Source organism: Crocodylus porosus, unplaced genomic scaffold, assembly GCF_001723895.1.
Source record: "Crocodylus porosus isolate Cpor-Errol unplaced genomic scaffold, CroPor_comp1, whole genome shotgun sequence".
Taxonomy (NCBI): domain Eukaryota; kingdom Metazoa; phylum Chordata; order Crocodylia; family Crocodylidae; genus Crocodylus; species Crocodylus porosus.
Genome location: NW_017728927.1, coordinates 8,824,686 through 8,840,530, shown reverse-complemented (window position 1 = coordinate 8,840,530; position 15,845 = coordinate 8,824,686). Strand labels below are relative to the sequence as shown.

At 53.1% G+C, this 15,845-nt stretch overlaps 1 protein-coding gene across 1 annotated transcript in view; it reads right to left on the bottom strand.

Annotated features, from left to right (window-relative positions):
* Window positions 1–2,887: 2,887 nt before the first annotated feature.
* CACNA1H (calcium voltage-gated channel subunit alpha1 H) overlaps window positions 2,888–15,845 on the bottom strand; it is a 398,447-nt gene continuing 385,489 nt past the window's right edge. Inside the window, exons 32-35 of the mRNA XM_019542139.1 lie at window positions 15,003–15,158; window positions 9,240–9,426; window positions 7,238–7,416; window positions 2,888–5,928 (exon numbers count right to left, since the gene is read on the bottom strand). Coding sequence (XP_019397684.1) covers window positions 4,744–5,928; window positions 7,238–7,416; window positions 9,240–9,426; window positions 15,003–15,158 — 1,707 coding nt within the window. The 3' untranslated portion in view covers window positions 2,888–4,743. The remainder of the gene's footprint in view (window positions 5,929–7,237; window positions 7,417–9,239; window positions 9,427–15,002; window positions 15,159–15,845) is intronic.

Genomic DNA, 15,845 nt, shown 5'->3' with positions numbered 1-15,845 from the left:
CCAGAGAGGTTTTGCACTCAAGAGCAGAGCTTGTCTGACCTGGTGGCCATGGTCCTCATCTGTGCTGGGGAAAGACCTAGGTTCACGCCTCTATTATATGTTATTCAGACTAGGGATTTGATCAGGCTATGCTGAGTTAGAGTCTTGTTCTCTCTGGGGTCTCCGAAAGTCCGCGGTGGACCCAGCGACGCCTTACGTGACAAACCTTTCGCTGAAATTCATGTCTCTCCGTGAAAAACGTGGGTTTCGATGCACGACTGCAAGGCTGCACCTACTCCCGGCGAGGAACTTTGTCCGACACCTCCCGACCCGCCAGTGTTGCGTTTGCTCCCGATGAGCAGCGTGGATCTCAAACCAGCTCATCCCCGTGCGGCTCCCGGCGCACTCGCCTCCTTTCTTCTTGCAGTCAAAACATGTTCACGAGCGTTTGGTCGGCGCGGTTGGGGTGACACACGGGGTTGTTACGACACGAGCAACTGCCTGTCAGCTCGGTGCTTACAGATTCCTGCACCCGCTTCGACACTCGTGCCGTTTATTAGCTGCAGGCGAGATGCATTTGCCAAGCTGACGAAGCGACATTTTAAATAAGCTAAGCTCCTCAGGTAACCTAAGGGTTGATGGAGCATGGCTTGAGCACGCCAGTCGGAGACGGGATGCTGCCACCGACGCAGAACGAGCGTGGCCACGTCCTCCCAGGTGTCCGCGCACACGCGGGGCCTGCCACCTCATCCGCTCGGGGTCTGATGTGTCGCCGTGTGGGAGAGCCACCGCTCCTCTCGGAGGTGATCAGACTTGCATGGGCATCCTTGGCCAAATCAAGCCTTGGGGGCCTTTGGACTCACCTCAGTCGAGTCACCTCAAGCGACTTGAAAAACCCCCAGGACTTGCTGTCTCTCGTGTCTCAGTTTCCCCCACTATAACAATGCCCTATTTCCCCATCTAGACGCCGTTGCAATGAAATACTAAAGCGTTCTCTATTGCAGGGGAAGACGAAGACCACGATGATAATCATCTCAGACAGCTGGAAAAAGAATCAAGGTGGTGAATTTTGTCAGCCTGGATGGGATGCCTCATTCTCGTAAGCACGAAGCAGAGACTTCTAGTTGCCAGGCTGTACAGCACCCGACCTGGCAGAGCGCTGGTCTGAGATTAGGCACAAAAAATTACCCCTAAAGATGCATCGTTCTTAGTAAGCAATCCCCCGCCATCGGTAAATCCTGGCCTGGCTCAAGGCATTCAGACCAGTGCAGAAGCTGCACAAGGGGCAGCATCCACATGCCCCATCCAAGGAGCGTGTTTGCCACGTGCTGATGCAAAGGCCATCAGAGGAAAGTGTCCAAACCCCTTCTGAACCAGCTCATGAAGCAGAAACCACAGCCCGTACCAGAGGATACAAGAGATGGAGCTACAAACTGCAGGGCGCATATTAAAAAGCTGTGCGTTTCCAAGAGACGCGTGCATGGGGGGATCTGAACAAACCAGCTGCACTGGCGATGACCTAACCGGCTCCTCAACTGCGGTAAGGAACGTCATCCCCCGTCGGCACGAGGTACTGCTAGGCTGCGGCTGTGCAAAGCAGGGAGGCGTCTGCAACGGGGTCCCTGTGCACACTGCTCTCAGCTGCGCCCTCCCTAGGAAAGACCTGTGACAACACGGGAGATTCGTATCGAGTCGGACGCATGGATGCCTCTTTACAGAGCCTGCTCCCTCCAAATCCAGCCGTTTCTGCCCAAACCCTGTTCACTCCGTCCACTCATCACGCCCTCGCCTTCATCTTCCAGCTTCTCCCATGTGCCCTGACCTCCCTCGCCTTCATCTTCCAGCTTCTCCCATGCGCCTCAGTTTCCCCTCTGCCATGCCAATACCCCCTCCATCACAAGCCTGGTTTCTCAGCCACTGCCACTTGCCAACACTGAATGTGACCTGTGCTTTTCCCAGCAGCATGGGAAGCTCAGCGGCCAGCGGTCACGTCAGGGAAGCGGAGGTAGCGCAGGCACACCTCTGAGCTGCAAAGACACAGAAGCCATCAGTAAAAATGCAAGAAGATGCCGGGGGGGGTTTATTTTGGGGAGGGGATAGAGCGGAGGGAAGCACAACGGGGCCAGAATCCCTTTGACAACGAAGCAGAAAATCTTTCGGCTTCACGGGACGCAGCAAACAGCTGCGCAGTGCGTGAGGCAGCAACCCCGCCGGCTGCGCCTCCAACCAGAATTCAGTTCAGCCCAGGATTTCCTTGCTCTCCCCCCTCTCTTTCCCCACCGGCCGGTTCATTTGCAGCAAAAGACGCTCACTGCCGTCCCCGATGTGCTATTAATAATGACTTTTACTGTGCATTTTTGGAGTTCCCGCTGAGACGGAGTAATTATTTACACTAATCCTCAATGACTTTTAATTACCGCAGCACAGGTGCTCCGAGGCAGCCTGAGCCGAATGACGGCAACTGAGCCCACGGAGTGTCTGAACATATGGCCGGGCTGGGAAGGGAGCTGCGCTGTAGAAGAACGCTCCTGGGAAACGGTGGGAAAAGATGCAAATGGCAGCAGGGGGTGGAAGAGGCTCTTTTGGGACCCGGGTCCTGCCAGGTTTATTTATGCCAGTAGTTCTGCATGGATAGCAGACATAGAGGCAGCTCCTGGCTGCATCATGGCCACTGGAGCCCTGCAGCTGCTTCTCCCTGCCACTTTTAAAGGGCCAGCACCTGCAAAGCACACTGAGGGGAAAAAAAAAAAAGGCTTTTAAAGGGCCAGCCTTCACCAGTGGTCAGCACTCAGCAGTGTGCCCAGCTGTGCTTGCTACTGGGACTCCTGGGTGGAAGATTGGGGTAGGAGAAAGTCAGGCCACGCGTCCAGTTTATACAGTTTAATACATGTGAAACAAGATACATTGCTTTTTTTTTTCCGGAGTAATGAATGCATAAATAACAGAAGATATACGTGAAGGCATAAATATGAGGTGGCATGGAACGAAACCAAGAGAAAGAAGAAAAAGAGAGGATTTGGGTGTATTGTTATTATTTTTTTGCTGCTGACAAACAGGTGTCGATTCGCTTTGTGACGCACCCTCGCGATGTTGCGGTGGGGCTCGGTGGTGCGGGAGAAGCAGCTGTTTTCCGACGGGGAAGCTGTCGCATGGAGGACAGGCTCCGGGGGGGAGGAAGGCAGCCGGGTGGGGAGGGCAAGGGGAAGGGCAGGGGAAAGGAGATTCAAAAGGCCAAATGAAAGATACAAGTGAGGTGGTAACAAATGACTTTAATTCCTCTAGAGGCTCCAGGATGGATCCTACACGGCTACAGAAATGGCCGGAGAGACTGCTCATGTGCCTGTGTGCGCGGGGGGAGAGGAACCCAGGAGTGCAAATGAGAAGGGTGCGGACATCACTTAGTTTTCAGAGGCATTCGGCTATGGAGGAAACAAACCGTTAGCTTAAAGGCTCACAAAGAACGTTACCTAAGACGACTCGTTAAAACCGTTACATACTGTATCAATAATTTACTTTGACTGCAGTAAACAAAATACATTTCTTAAATAATTTACTATTTATTTGTTTTGCTTTGTTTAATCTCTCTGTAAATTCCTCCCCACCCCCCCCAGCCTTTTCTCTTGCAACTCGAGAAACCTTATTTGTGCACGTTAGTTCAGATTATTGCAACATTTAACCTGAATTCAGTAAAAGGAAAATACAAAATAAAAAATAAAATAAAAAGGAGTTTGTACAGACAAGAAGAACGAATAACTTATTATTGCACTGGCTACAATTCAGTAGTGATTTGGTTTTTTTTTGTGTTTTTTTTTTTTTGTTGGTTTTTTTTTCCTGTAGAGAGGATAGATAACCTCTAAAGTATCAAAGAAAAATGAGAGAGGAAGAGACACACGCACATACACACATGAGTGCGCACACACACATGCACACTCACACGCGTGTGCACACACACACACAAATCAAAAGCATTAGCTGTGAATAGAAGCCAACAGGATAATTGTGGAAGGAAGAGGGGAAGGAGAGAAAAGGACTGAAAGTAAAGAAAGAAGAGAAACATTAGGAAAATGAACAGCCTTAATAATTACTTCCACATAAAACCCAAGAAAACACCACCCATTTGGGGAGTCAGATGTAATGCAAAAAACAGTATTGTTTCTCTATAAAAATATGTGCATTATGAAGAGAGAGGTTTTTTTGTGGGTCTTTTTTTTTGTTGGTTTTTTCACTTTGTTTTTTTTTGTTTGTTTTTTTTGTATTTCACAAATACATTATTTCTATTTATATAACTGCTGATATACAGACAATGTACAGTTCCCGTCTTCTGGGCACTTCCGTGTACTGTGACGTCGTTGCACAATAAAAGGTGCCAGTTTAAAAATCGAGAAGATTCCCTTTTTCCCCCCCCCCTTAAAAAAACAACCCCAAACCAAAAAAACCCCAAAAACCTCCCACCCCAAAAAAGCCCAAACCCGAATCAATGTGATTGAGGCCATGTGGGGGTGGGGGGAAGTGGGGGCGGGGAACGACTCCATCTTCCCTTTACAAAAGAAAACAAAGTTTGCATAACCCTCTCCCCTGCCCTGAACCTTGCCACCGTCAACCTATTGATTGATTTTTTTTTTGCAAACCTCCACAGCGCTTAGGAACAAGTGACTGGGAAAAAAGAAAGATCAGCCACCCGGATGTGGCGACACAGTCCCTTCTGCTTCAAAACCACATTGGTATCAAGCCCTTAAAACTCCCCTTTCCCCCGCCCCTGGAAAGCTATACAGGTTCCTCTACGTCTTCATCTGTCGCGACGGTCGTAGAGACCAGTCCGTGCTTCTGGAGGGGGCTCTTCGTGACCACGAGGAGCTCCTTGTTTGTCTCAGGGTGGTTGCACTGAGTCTGTAAAGGCTCCAGCTGCGTGAGCTCGAGCGCCGCGGGATCGGGGCGGGATTCCCCGGAGGAAGGCGAGGACTGGCCGCTGTCCAGCAGGAGCTCCGAGAGGCTGCTCAAGGAGCTCGCGTCCGACTGCTCGAAGGAGAAGTTTGGGATGGCCAGATGCTCCCCTCGGCACAGCGGCTGGACCCGCCGCTCCGCTTTCGAGGGCTGCTCCCCCGGCGGGTTTTCGGCCAGGTCCAGAGAATCTCTGTAGGCCGCGGATTCGCAGGAGGGCGTCCTCCTCCGCAGCAGGCTGTTCTCGGATGCTTTGGTACGGGAGGCCGCGCCGCTTTCGTCCTCCATGGGAGGATCTATAGAAATGCACGGCGGGCTCATCTTCTTCTTCCGCCGAGCCCCGTGGACGTACTCGGACTCGAGCTGAACGTGGACGGGGGAGCGCGGCGTGCCCTCCGCCGGCTGCTCAAAGCTGCAGTCTCCATCGTCCAGCGAGGGACAGATCTCGATGGAGTGCCGTCTTTGGTTGTCTGCCCAGCTGGGCTTGTCCAGGAAGCCTTTCGTGTCAACACTGTAAAACTTCTTCAAGTCCTTCTCTCGGCTGCCGCCGCTCCCTGCCAGGCTGGTTGTGCTGCAGTTCTTGTGGTGGGCTGGCGAGGAAGCCAGGGAGGCAAAAGGGGAGACGGAGAGGCTCCTCGACCCGGGCGCCTCCCGCCAGTCTTTCGCCGAGCTGTTGATGTGGCTGACCTCTTCGTCCGCCAGGTCCGAGGACTCGAAGAGCGAGTTCTCAGGGCGCAGCGGGTCGCTGCTCTCGCTCGAAGCCCAGCTGGGAATACTGTGCTGGCTACACGTGTGCTTGCGCGTGCAGACACTGGAGTGCCTGTGGGGTGAGGGCGAGGCAGGGGAATGCGGCGGGGTGCCTGGCAGGGAGCGGGGGGCAGGATGCAGCGGAGGGGGGCTTAGGGTGCTCTGGGACGGCTTCTTCGGCTGCAGGCTCTCGCCGGACTCCACCTGCACGTTGTCCTTGGCCTCTGCTTTCTGCCCATCCACGGACTCTGTCCTGATGGCCTCCTGGAAGGGAAAGAGAGAGAGAGAGATGGGCCAGGAGCCTACATGACGTATGTTTTCTGCAGAGCAGGACAAGGCCCAGCAACACTGAGGACCAGTAAAATCCCTGTGTGCACCGTGCGGTCCATCGCGGAGGTTCATCGACTAAGAGGGCATAAAAGGGTTTGCAGGAGGACAGAGCCAGGTCCTCGTCCATCAGGTCTGTCTCGGTGCGGGGCCCTAATCTTCCGAAGCCTTCCAGACCTTCTTAGTCCTGTGCTCATCTCCACCCTCTAGGATGCTCGTGACTAGGGCTATCGCTCTACGGGGCATCAGAACCAGCTGGGAACAAACATCTCCCCGTAGGACAGCACGGTACACCGCAAAAGTTGCACGCCTAGGTTTAAAGCATCTGCACTTTCAGGGCCGAGTTTGTGGCATCTCTGTCACCGGAGGCTTTTAAGAGCAGGCAAGACAAATGCTGGTTTAGACAGGGGGCTGGTTGAGATGACCTCTTGGAGGTCCCTTCTCTACGATCGCCTGACGTCCCTCCCGCGATTTTACACCACACGACACATCCCATTGGTCTGGTACTGCCTGGGGACGTGGGCGTCAACGCTTTCTCATCTTTGGCAAACAGGGAAAACCTTCTTTAATAAAATACCAGCCGTGTTGACCACCAGAATCCCTGATAAGGCGAGCCGATGAGGTCTCTGGCTTGCCAAACGAGGGACCTGATGAATGACTCCAGGTCCCGTGAGGCTATTAAGCCACGAGACCCTCGAATCAAGCGCAGGCTGCTCTGAACTGGTCCCAGCAAGCTCTGCTCTCAGATGTTCACGTGCCCCTGTCTGACTTCCAGCCTGAGCCGTGAGCATGCATCCAAAGGCTGAATTTGGCTTAGCAGCCTCCACAATTATTTGGACTAGCAGGGGGCTAACAGGAGCTTTGCACAATACAGAAACGCTTTCCCTCCGACATCCATTCGGCGCCGACGCTTGCTGCTCCTCTGAAATTGGAATCCGTCTAAGAGGACGGTGTCCGCTGGAGGACTGAAACGTGCCGAGTGATTTCCCTAGGCTGGGACGCGGGGGCTGGGAATTGATTGAAAAACGAAGGCACTCAACAGAAAAGACGCTCGGGCTACGTTCAAATACCTATTTTGCACGCGCCGTCACAGACAACACCGTTTGTCCTCGTTTTGTCACGTTGCCCCTCCCCCCAGCAGAGAAGAAAGGCGGGGGATGATGAACCGGGGGGAGCAGGAAAAGGAACGAGAGGAAAAATTTCACTGCCGTGGAGATCCCAGGGCCCCGGGCTGCTGGTCTCCTACCTGCCTACACAGCAGCCGGTTGAGGCTGGGAGATCGCGGGGCGGCCGTCGGGGGGTGGATCTTCCAAAGGTCGCGGGCGTTGCGGTACGACGGTCCGGGGGTCAGCTGAAGACACTCGGTGGGGATTCGCAGAGAGGAGCTTGTCCCCACGGGCTGGGACCGGGTAGAGGTGATGGACCCTGTGCAACGGAGAGACAACACTGACCCCAGCTGCTACACAGCTGGCCTGGCGATAATGCAGACCTTCCCCGCTTCACCAGGACCCCAGGATTTCAAGGCAACCAGGGTGGGGGAACGGCAGCACCGCAGAGTTCGGGAGAGAAGGAGGGGGGGTTTCGAAGCCCCCCACCGCCGCATCTCCCTATCGCCTCGGGTCCGACTCAGAAAAGGAAGTATCCTGTGGTCAAAATTCAAGCCAGACGTGGACCTGTGGCTCAGCCAGGATAGCGCTACTCAACGCGCTTGATTTCTGCTCCCAGAACGACTAACCTGCGAGCGGTCTGGGTGCGTCTGCGCGGCCGAACGCGCGCTGCGCACGCTACGTGCCGATAAGCCCTGCTCTCTGCCACGGGGCTACGGCATGGTGTAGCACAGCCCCGCCTCGCGCCCTTTGGGCAGGACCTCTACAGCAAGTCCCTTCACCCTCTGTAGGCAGCCATGCACTGAAGCATGGCCCTACCTCACGGGCACGTCACCAGGGCGAGTGCCTGTCCCACCCCGGTTTCACATGAAACCCGTGGGAATCTTACCCTGTAGCTCAGTCGGGGCAGCCCCAGCATCAGTCAAGAGCTTTGAACCACTCTGAAAAGGCCCTCTGGCTTCACAAACCAAATGCCTGCCCTTTGCTTCCCATTTTGGCCCCTGCTGACCCCGCAAAGCTGCCCGCCTCCTCCATCCCCTGCTGCCCGGCTCAACTTCCACTCGGTTTTCAAGTTCCCCTGCCTTTTCGGCAGTGGGATGTGCGGCCCTTCAGTAGCGTGCGTGCCAATGTCTGATTTTATCTCTCTGCTCCGTACAAAAGCATGGCTATCCATCTCCCCAAGAGATCTCACCCCGAGGTCGGGGAACTCGGACCTGTGACAAAATCCATCCTGATGGTCTGCTGCTGCCTTTCGAAGAGAGAGATTTGCTGCGGAGAAAAATATCCCTCCTGATCATTTGTCTTTTGGGGCCTTTTTTTTTTCTCTCCCTCCAACTAGTCTTAAGAGGAGTGTGGCAGCTGCACTGATTGAGTCCGGCGGAGGGCAATGAAAATGGTTCGGGGGCTGGGGATATGACTTGTGAAGAGAGGCTGAGGGAAATGGGCCTATTTAGTCTGCAGAAGGGAAGACCGAGGGGGACTGAACAGCAGCCTTCACCTCCCTGCAGGGGGGTTGCAAAGAGGACGGAGCTGGACCGTTCATAGCGGGGGCAGATGGGAGGACAAGGAGCAATGGGCTCAAGCTGCAGCGAGGGAGGTTTAGGTTGGATATTAGGAAAAACTCTCTCACCAGGAGGGTGGTGAAGCACTGGAAGGGGTTACCCAGAGAGGTGGTAGAGTCTCCATCCTTGGGGTTTTTTAGACAAAGCCCTGGCTGGGATGATGTAGTTGGGGCTGGTGCTGCTTGGAGCAGGGGGTCGGACTGGACGTGACCTCTTGAGGTCCCCCTCCCACCCAAATTGTCTACAATTCTATGAAAAAGAACGGCCTTGTGTTATTTTCAACCTTACCACCTACTGGTTTCATTATGGGACCCCTCGTTCTCGTGCTGAGAGGCCGTAAATAATACATCCTACTAGTTTTATTCTGCGACCCCCTCATTTCTGTATCGAGAGGGAGTAAATGATAAACCCCTGTTGGCCCTTAAGTATTTTGTAAACCCGTACCGCGTTCCCCCTCAAGTGTGTCTTTTCTAAACTGAACAGGCCTGGCCCCTTTGGTCTCTCCTCATGTGGAAGGCCCTCCATACCACTCACCATCCTCATTTAATCACTCACAAAACAGCTCTTCCTTTTACAGTACCTCTCTGTGACTTGCAGGGGTGGCTCTCCATCTCCACCTCGTGCAGCGGGTACGGCGGCTTGGCGGGCATCACGGGGCGGAACATGTAGCTGTCGTTCGGCAAGGAGTGCATCCTGGACACCGAGATCTTGCGGACAGTCAGGAAGTTTTGCGACTCCTTCTTCGCCCAGAGGCAGGCAGCCCCTTCCTGCAAACCAGCGAGAGAAGGAAAGCCGGGTTATTCCACCCCGTGGGGATGAGGCTCTGACGGTGTCTTGATCAACCATCCCTTTAAAGATGCACCGAGGTTAAACACTGGGCCAACATACCACTCGATGACCCTGATGTCTCTGGAGCGTTTCTGTAAAAAAGGACTCCAAGGGGACACCACAGAGACTTTTCTCATCGCTGCAGTTTTAGCAATACCTCGGGGCCCGACGGCTAGCAACCAGATTGGCAGCTATTGCCTTGATGGTCTAGTAGCACAGTTTAAGTCATTGGAAACGCTGCCTACCGCATCAGTGCGTAAGAAAGAGCGACTTTCCCAGCAGATAAGCACTCAGCTTTCAGTGCATGGCTAACGTAATCTCTCTGAAACCTCCAGCATTTCTCAAGCAGTCATGCAGCGAGCAGCAAGACCTGGCTGAACAAGCGGCAACCTGACGGTCCATGGGCAAAATGGCTCGTGAGACCACACCGACGGATGGAGACACGGGTTCCCGGCAATTCGCTTGCCATGTATATTGGACGCATGGCCGTGTACACCCACATGCACAGAGACACAAAGCCCACATCAACGCCTAGACAGACATTACAGCTTTGAACCTGCAACGTGGACTAGGCAGGCTGATGGCTGAATCCGTACAGAGACCCAGTGACTCAGCTACCCGCTGTAAGAGCAAAACCCGGTATGACAAATATGAATTGATGTAATAAATACTGGCACTCTGTCCTTCTATAGCAACTTTGGTCCAAGGATGCTCGCAATGCTTCATTTAATTAGTCGACATACTGCTTTCCAGATGGAGACGTTAATGTGACTTTCCCAAGGTCATGCAATGATTGAGTGGCAGATATGGGACTAGACCCCAGGAGTCCCAGCTCTCTGTCCCGTGTTTTTAATCATGAGACGCATTCCCTCGCAATTCACCGAGTTAGCTCCGGAACAACTAATTGCTGCAGTTTTGCTTCTAACCGAGTGGCTGATTAAAAAAATAAAATAAAATAATGTGCCTGGTCACACGTGCGAATGAACACACTTTACTTCCCTGCTGCACTCTTTTCCTTGAGTCGCGCTAGGAAAGTCTGGCCTCAGGGTTGCCTGGCTCGGATATCACCGAGGAGCTGCAGAAATCCGGGCTTTCCGTTCGTTGCTGGCTCGGGAGTTTTGCACATCAAATCCCTAAGCACCAGTCCTCGAAACAAATCACTTCTACGCTTTTACACTGTTGAACTTGGCTAGGAAGGCAGCAATTATTTACAGGGAGGTGGCACTGGAAACAAAACACCGCCTCTGACCAAGACCAGGAGAGGTGGACCTCAGCCCTTCACTCTAATGTAGATGCCTTCTTGACATGGTGCGGACCAGCTTGGCGCCAGCGTTTAGCCATGACCATTAATAAGCCGACACCATTTGAAGACCTGAGCTGAACCGTAATTAGCTCATGAGAAATCGACTGTCAGGAAACTCCCGGGCTGTCTTTGCAGGAGTCGAACACGGCAGCCCCCAGAGCCATTTCCCAGGGAAGCATCACAATATTTTTCCAAAAGCTCCCGAGCATTTGCTTCCAAAACTTCAGGACGGATTTGGCAGTAACGAGAAAGGGAGTGACAGCAATAATTAAGGGGACCAAAGCGGTAACGCTGAGTACGTCTCTGGCATTTTCAAGGAGATCATGTGAGCTAGTCTGACGATGTGTCCGCTCAGCCTGCACTGGGCACCGGGAACTTTGAGCAATGATTGCTCATGACGGCGCTCACACGTGAGCTCCCTTTGTCCCTGGATTGGTTGCTAAAAGCCTGTTGAAAAGTTTGGTCTAATAAAAGGTATCATTTTGGAACCACGAGCTCTAGATTTTTGCATTTCTTTTTAGTCCTTGACCAACATGGCTACCAAATACATCCCTGAAACATGGTAGGTGGCGAATTTGAGCTGATTTTGGATTTTAAACTTCACTGCAGAACAAGAAAGATGTTTCAACCTCCCTGCCTGCCATTGGACACATCCAGGGACAGACTCCTACCTCATCTACACAACACAGAGAAACTCTGAGACACTCTCACGGACCCAGAGGGACAGCTTTTCCATCTCCAGCTCCCTCTGTGCAAAAATGAAGTTTATTTCCTACCTGGGGGGACTTTTCAGCATCTTTATTTTTCCCTGAGCCTGATACAGGGCTTTTGAGCCTGTAACCCTGCAGAAAGAGATTTTTTTTTTTTTTGCAATTTCCCAGTTGGTCTAATAAAAGGTATCAGTTTGGAACCACGAGTCCTAGATTTTTGCATTGCTAAAATCCTGGCATGCTCCTGGGGTTGCACCAGGGAACGGCTGAACTTACAGTGTGGGAGCTGCACTGATGGGGTCCAGCAGAGAGCAATGAAAGTGGTTTGGGGTCTGGGGCACATGACTAATGGGGAGAGGCTGAGAGAAATGGGTTTATTTAGTCTGCAGAAGAGAAGACCGAGGGGGATTGAACAGCAGCCTTCAACTCGCTGCAGGTGGGTTGCAAAGAGGATGGAGCTGGACTGGTCTCAGTGGGGGCAGATGACAGGACAAGGAGCAATGGGCTCAAGCTGCAGCAAGGGAAGTTGAGGTTGGATATTAGGAGAAACTTTGTCACTAAGAGGGTGGTGAAGCACTGGAATGGGTTACCCAGAGAGGTGGTGGGAGTTGCATCCTTAGAGGTATTTAAGCCCCAGGTACACAAAACCCTGGCTGCGATGATGTAGGTGGGGCTGGTCCTGCTTTGAGCAGGGGGTTGGACTAGATGTGGCCTCCTGAGGTCCCTTCCAACCTCATTTTCTATGATTGAATGAGCTTGCAGACACCACTCAGTTGCATACTTACCCCACAATTACCAGGCATAACTACCCTGCAAAATCAACCACCATGCAACCAGGTTATCATGCAGAAACAGCCTTTGAGGGGACCAGATGGCTCAAGGGACCATGGCAGGATGCACAGCCTTTCTCCTTTGGGTCACTAGTCTGGATTTGGGTCCAGGCCGGGAGTGAGGCAAATGTATTTATGAGCCAAGAAGCCAGCTGGTGGCTTATGCGAAATGAATAGACGGCTAGAGGCACGCGGACATGTCCGAGTCTACATCAAAGCCCCATCTCCCATAGTGGTTCTCTCACCTGAGAGACCAAGGTCCAAAAGGACATGCAGGATCAGGGTTCAGCAGCTAAGCCAGGAACCACACACTGTGACCGTCCTCGCTGCCTCCCCCCTGCCTTGGGTACACAATGCACCTAAGTGCTGAGACCTGCCAACCTGGTGTTTCTTCTCAGCCCCCAAACCGACTCCACTATTTTTAATTTTTTTTTTTGTGAAGAAATAATCCTCCAAATGCCTTTGCAGGACATGACCCTTCTTGTGTGATTAAATGGTCAACCCTGGCTCTGTAAGCAGGGATGCCTGGCAGGACACGCGGGCCCTGCAGCTTGGACGGCTGCTCCTTTTCGGAGGCACCGGGCCAGCTGCCTGCAAACGAGCCGTGGCAGGACTCCCAGAGAAGGGGCTGCTGCGAAGGCACGTATCGGCCGCGCTTGCTCCTTTCCATCTCTCTCGCTCGTCCTCCGCAAATGGGGTCTGTCTCTTGGACTCGGGGCTACCGTAGCTACTTCCCACACCGACGATTCCAGGCTCCACGGTGGTGACAAGTCCAGAAAAGAGCAGAAAACACATCTTCCTCCCGCCGGTGCCTGCCAGAACTGGGATCCGTTTAAAAGTCTCTGACTCTCGCAGCTTAACAGGGCCGGTCTTCCCTCCTCCCCCCCGATGTTAACAAGCCGTCTTCCCTGGGACCTGCTGGGACCTTATCTGCATGATAGCAGAAACCCTGGGACCAGAGCACATGCCAAGGGCCAATTGTTGCCTGTCTCCAAAAGATGCTCTTCCCACGTTCCCTCTTTGATGCTAATCAAAACTTAGCTTTAAAGGAGACAAGGCTGCCATCCTGACCTGTCCTGCCCTCTGCAGCCAAGGACTAAACCTTAGCCCAGAATTGGCTGGGAGATGACACCAGCTTGCAGGAAACCCAGAGATATTTGGCATATGCCCCTCTAGTCATCCTCGTTACAGCTGAACAATGGCGGGGGAGATATTCCGGTAATGAGGAAGCCAGGGCAGCTTGCTTTTGAAGAGACCCTGGAAGACCAGCTTTGGGGAGCTTGCAAATCCCACAGCGATGTTGCCACGCTATGTCTACTCATCTCTGTGGGGTCTGGGTCCCTTTTGTATGGTCATTATCCCAAATGGCAGGTGGATACCCTTGTAGCCTACTCTTATGCTAGAGACAGAAGACAGTTTGGCCCATTTGGCTAATCTCACAGCCCGCTAAGAGCCTGAGCAAAGAGCGGCTCTGTCTAAAACAAGTGCTTACATGTGCGTCCAACGAGAGTGGGCAAGTGCCAGCAGTGCCCAACCCACTGCGGAGATGCCAGCGGTGCCCAGCCCAGGCTGCTGGGCTAGGGAAAGGTCAATGGAGAGTTGGAGAAAGAGAAATGATGTTTAAGGCAAGCATGGCCTAGCAGGGGAGGGGTTTAGTGCCTGGTACACTTGGGCGTCTTTCGGCAGCTGCATAGGAAAACAGACTGAGGCCACCTCATCCACCGTGCAGGCGTGCAGAGATAAAACTTCGGCGTATCTGATCCCTGGGCAAGGAAGGAAGTTCACAAGCCGCGTGCACCAGCGTGGGCAACTCCTGCTCTTATCGTGTGCTCCCAAGTCAGTGGCTTTCACTGCAATGGAAAGCCACTAACTAGCTCCTACCTTCCTTGCGGCATGTCATGAGCTGAGCACGGCTTCTTTGGCTTGCCCAAAGACGGGCTGCTTCATGAAGAAGCGCCCATCTAACATTTTACCAGCCCCTTCCTGGAGGATCTGCATACAATGAGGTATGGCTAACAAACCTTGGAGGAGCTGCGGTTGTTTTCTAGACCACCCTCTTTCCCAGACCGCCACGTTGCTTCTATTACTTCTGTTATGCACCTGCTCCAGGCTGCTCTGAAGTTTTATGGCAACTCTGCCCTTTTCTGTCAAAAGCACCTGACCCGTTACTCATTCAGCTCCCATTCAGCTGAAGAAACGTGCTCCAGTGTCTTGCACCCTAACCGAAACGCCTACCAAAGTAGCAAATCCGTGGGAACTCGGCATCGCCGGCTGATCATCTTGACTAACGAAGCTACTAGGACAGCTGTGGATCATGTATGTGGCATTCAGACGGACCCACCGGGGAAAAGGTTCGCGAGACAAGCTGGAATATTATTTCAAAGAGTCTGGGGTTCTCTTAAATCTATCCGTCCATCTGCACAAGCACCGCGAGGCTCTGAGCCGAAAGAAGCACCTCATGCACGTTCCAGGTTTTGGTCCCAGCTGAACGAGACAGGACAGGTTTTGTCGACGCAAAGGCAGGATGAAAGACAGGGATGGAAACGGACCGTTCTAGCCGGGAAGCGACAGGAGGAAGACGATGCTACGGGAACACTAACACGCCATGGCTAGCTGCACAGCACTGAAGCATGAAGGCACAAGGCAGAAGCAACGGCACGTGGTTCATTCACCTCTGACTCGTGGCCGGGGGCTTTGTGGGAAGGTGTCGGGACATGGTGGTGAGGAACAGAGCAGAAGGACGTGTGTGGCATCACGGGAGTCTCTCCGCCCTCCAGCGGGTCTGAGCCTGGCATGGCTAAAGACACGTTCTCACAGCTCAGTGCCTCCTTGGGGTGCAAAAATCAGGGAGATAAAAAGTATCAGTAGCAGAGTAAGGCCGGGACGGTGGGTCACACGTCACTCCGACACGCGCACACGCTCTCCCCTTTGTATTCCCGCGCCTGCCCCATCGTGCAATGGAGAAAGGACGAGGGAAGGAAGTGGTGACACGCTGAGGCCAATTCATGTGGCTAGATGTGACCTCCTGGGGCCAATTCATGTGGCTGGAGCCTGCTGGGTGCCTTATTACCTCTTTCCTAGGCATATAAACCCGCTGTACACAGGCATGGTCAGAAGTCCTTCCATTCCTGGTCAGAGATACCAACTTCATCCCATTACCCTGCCAGTACCGTGAGGAGCCCTGGTTTATCCACAGCCCTCCTACAGCTTCCAAGGTAATGCCCAATGCATCAGCACCTCAGCCACCCTTTAGTATGTGCCTCTTTCTTTTCCTGGCCAGGTTCACTGCTTAGCAGTGAAGAACTGGGCTTCCCTTACCTTTGTCGCGGCGGTGAGGCCAGCATCAGGGGAATTGCTAGCAAAGAATAACGGCTCCACTCCCAGCTATAATGCGGTTGGGCCGGGGCGGTAAAGATGTCTGAGGATGGCATTTATATCATATCTCCGCTCCTTGGATATCTCTACAGGGTCATCCATGCCCGCTCCCAACTGCTTATCCCAAAAGGCAACCAGCT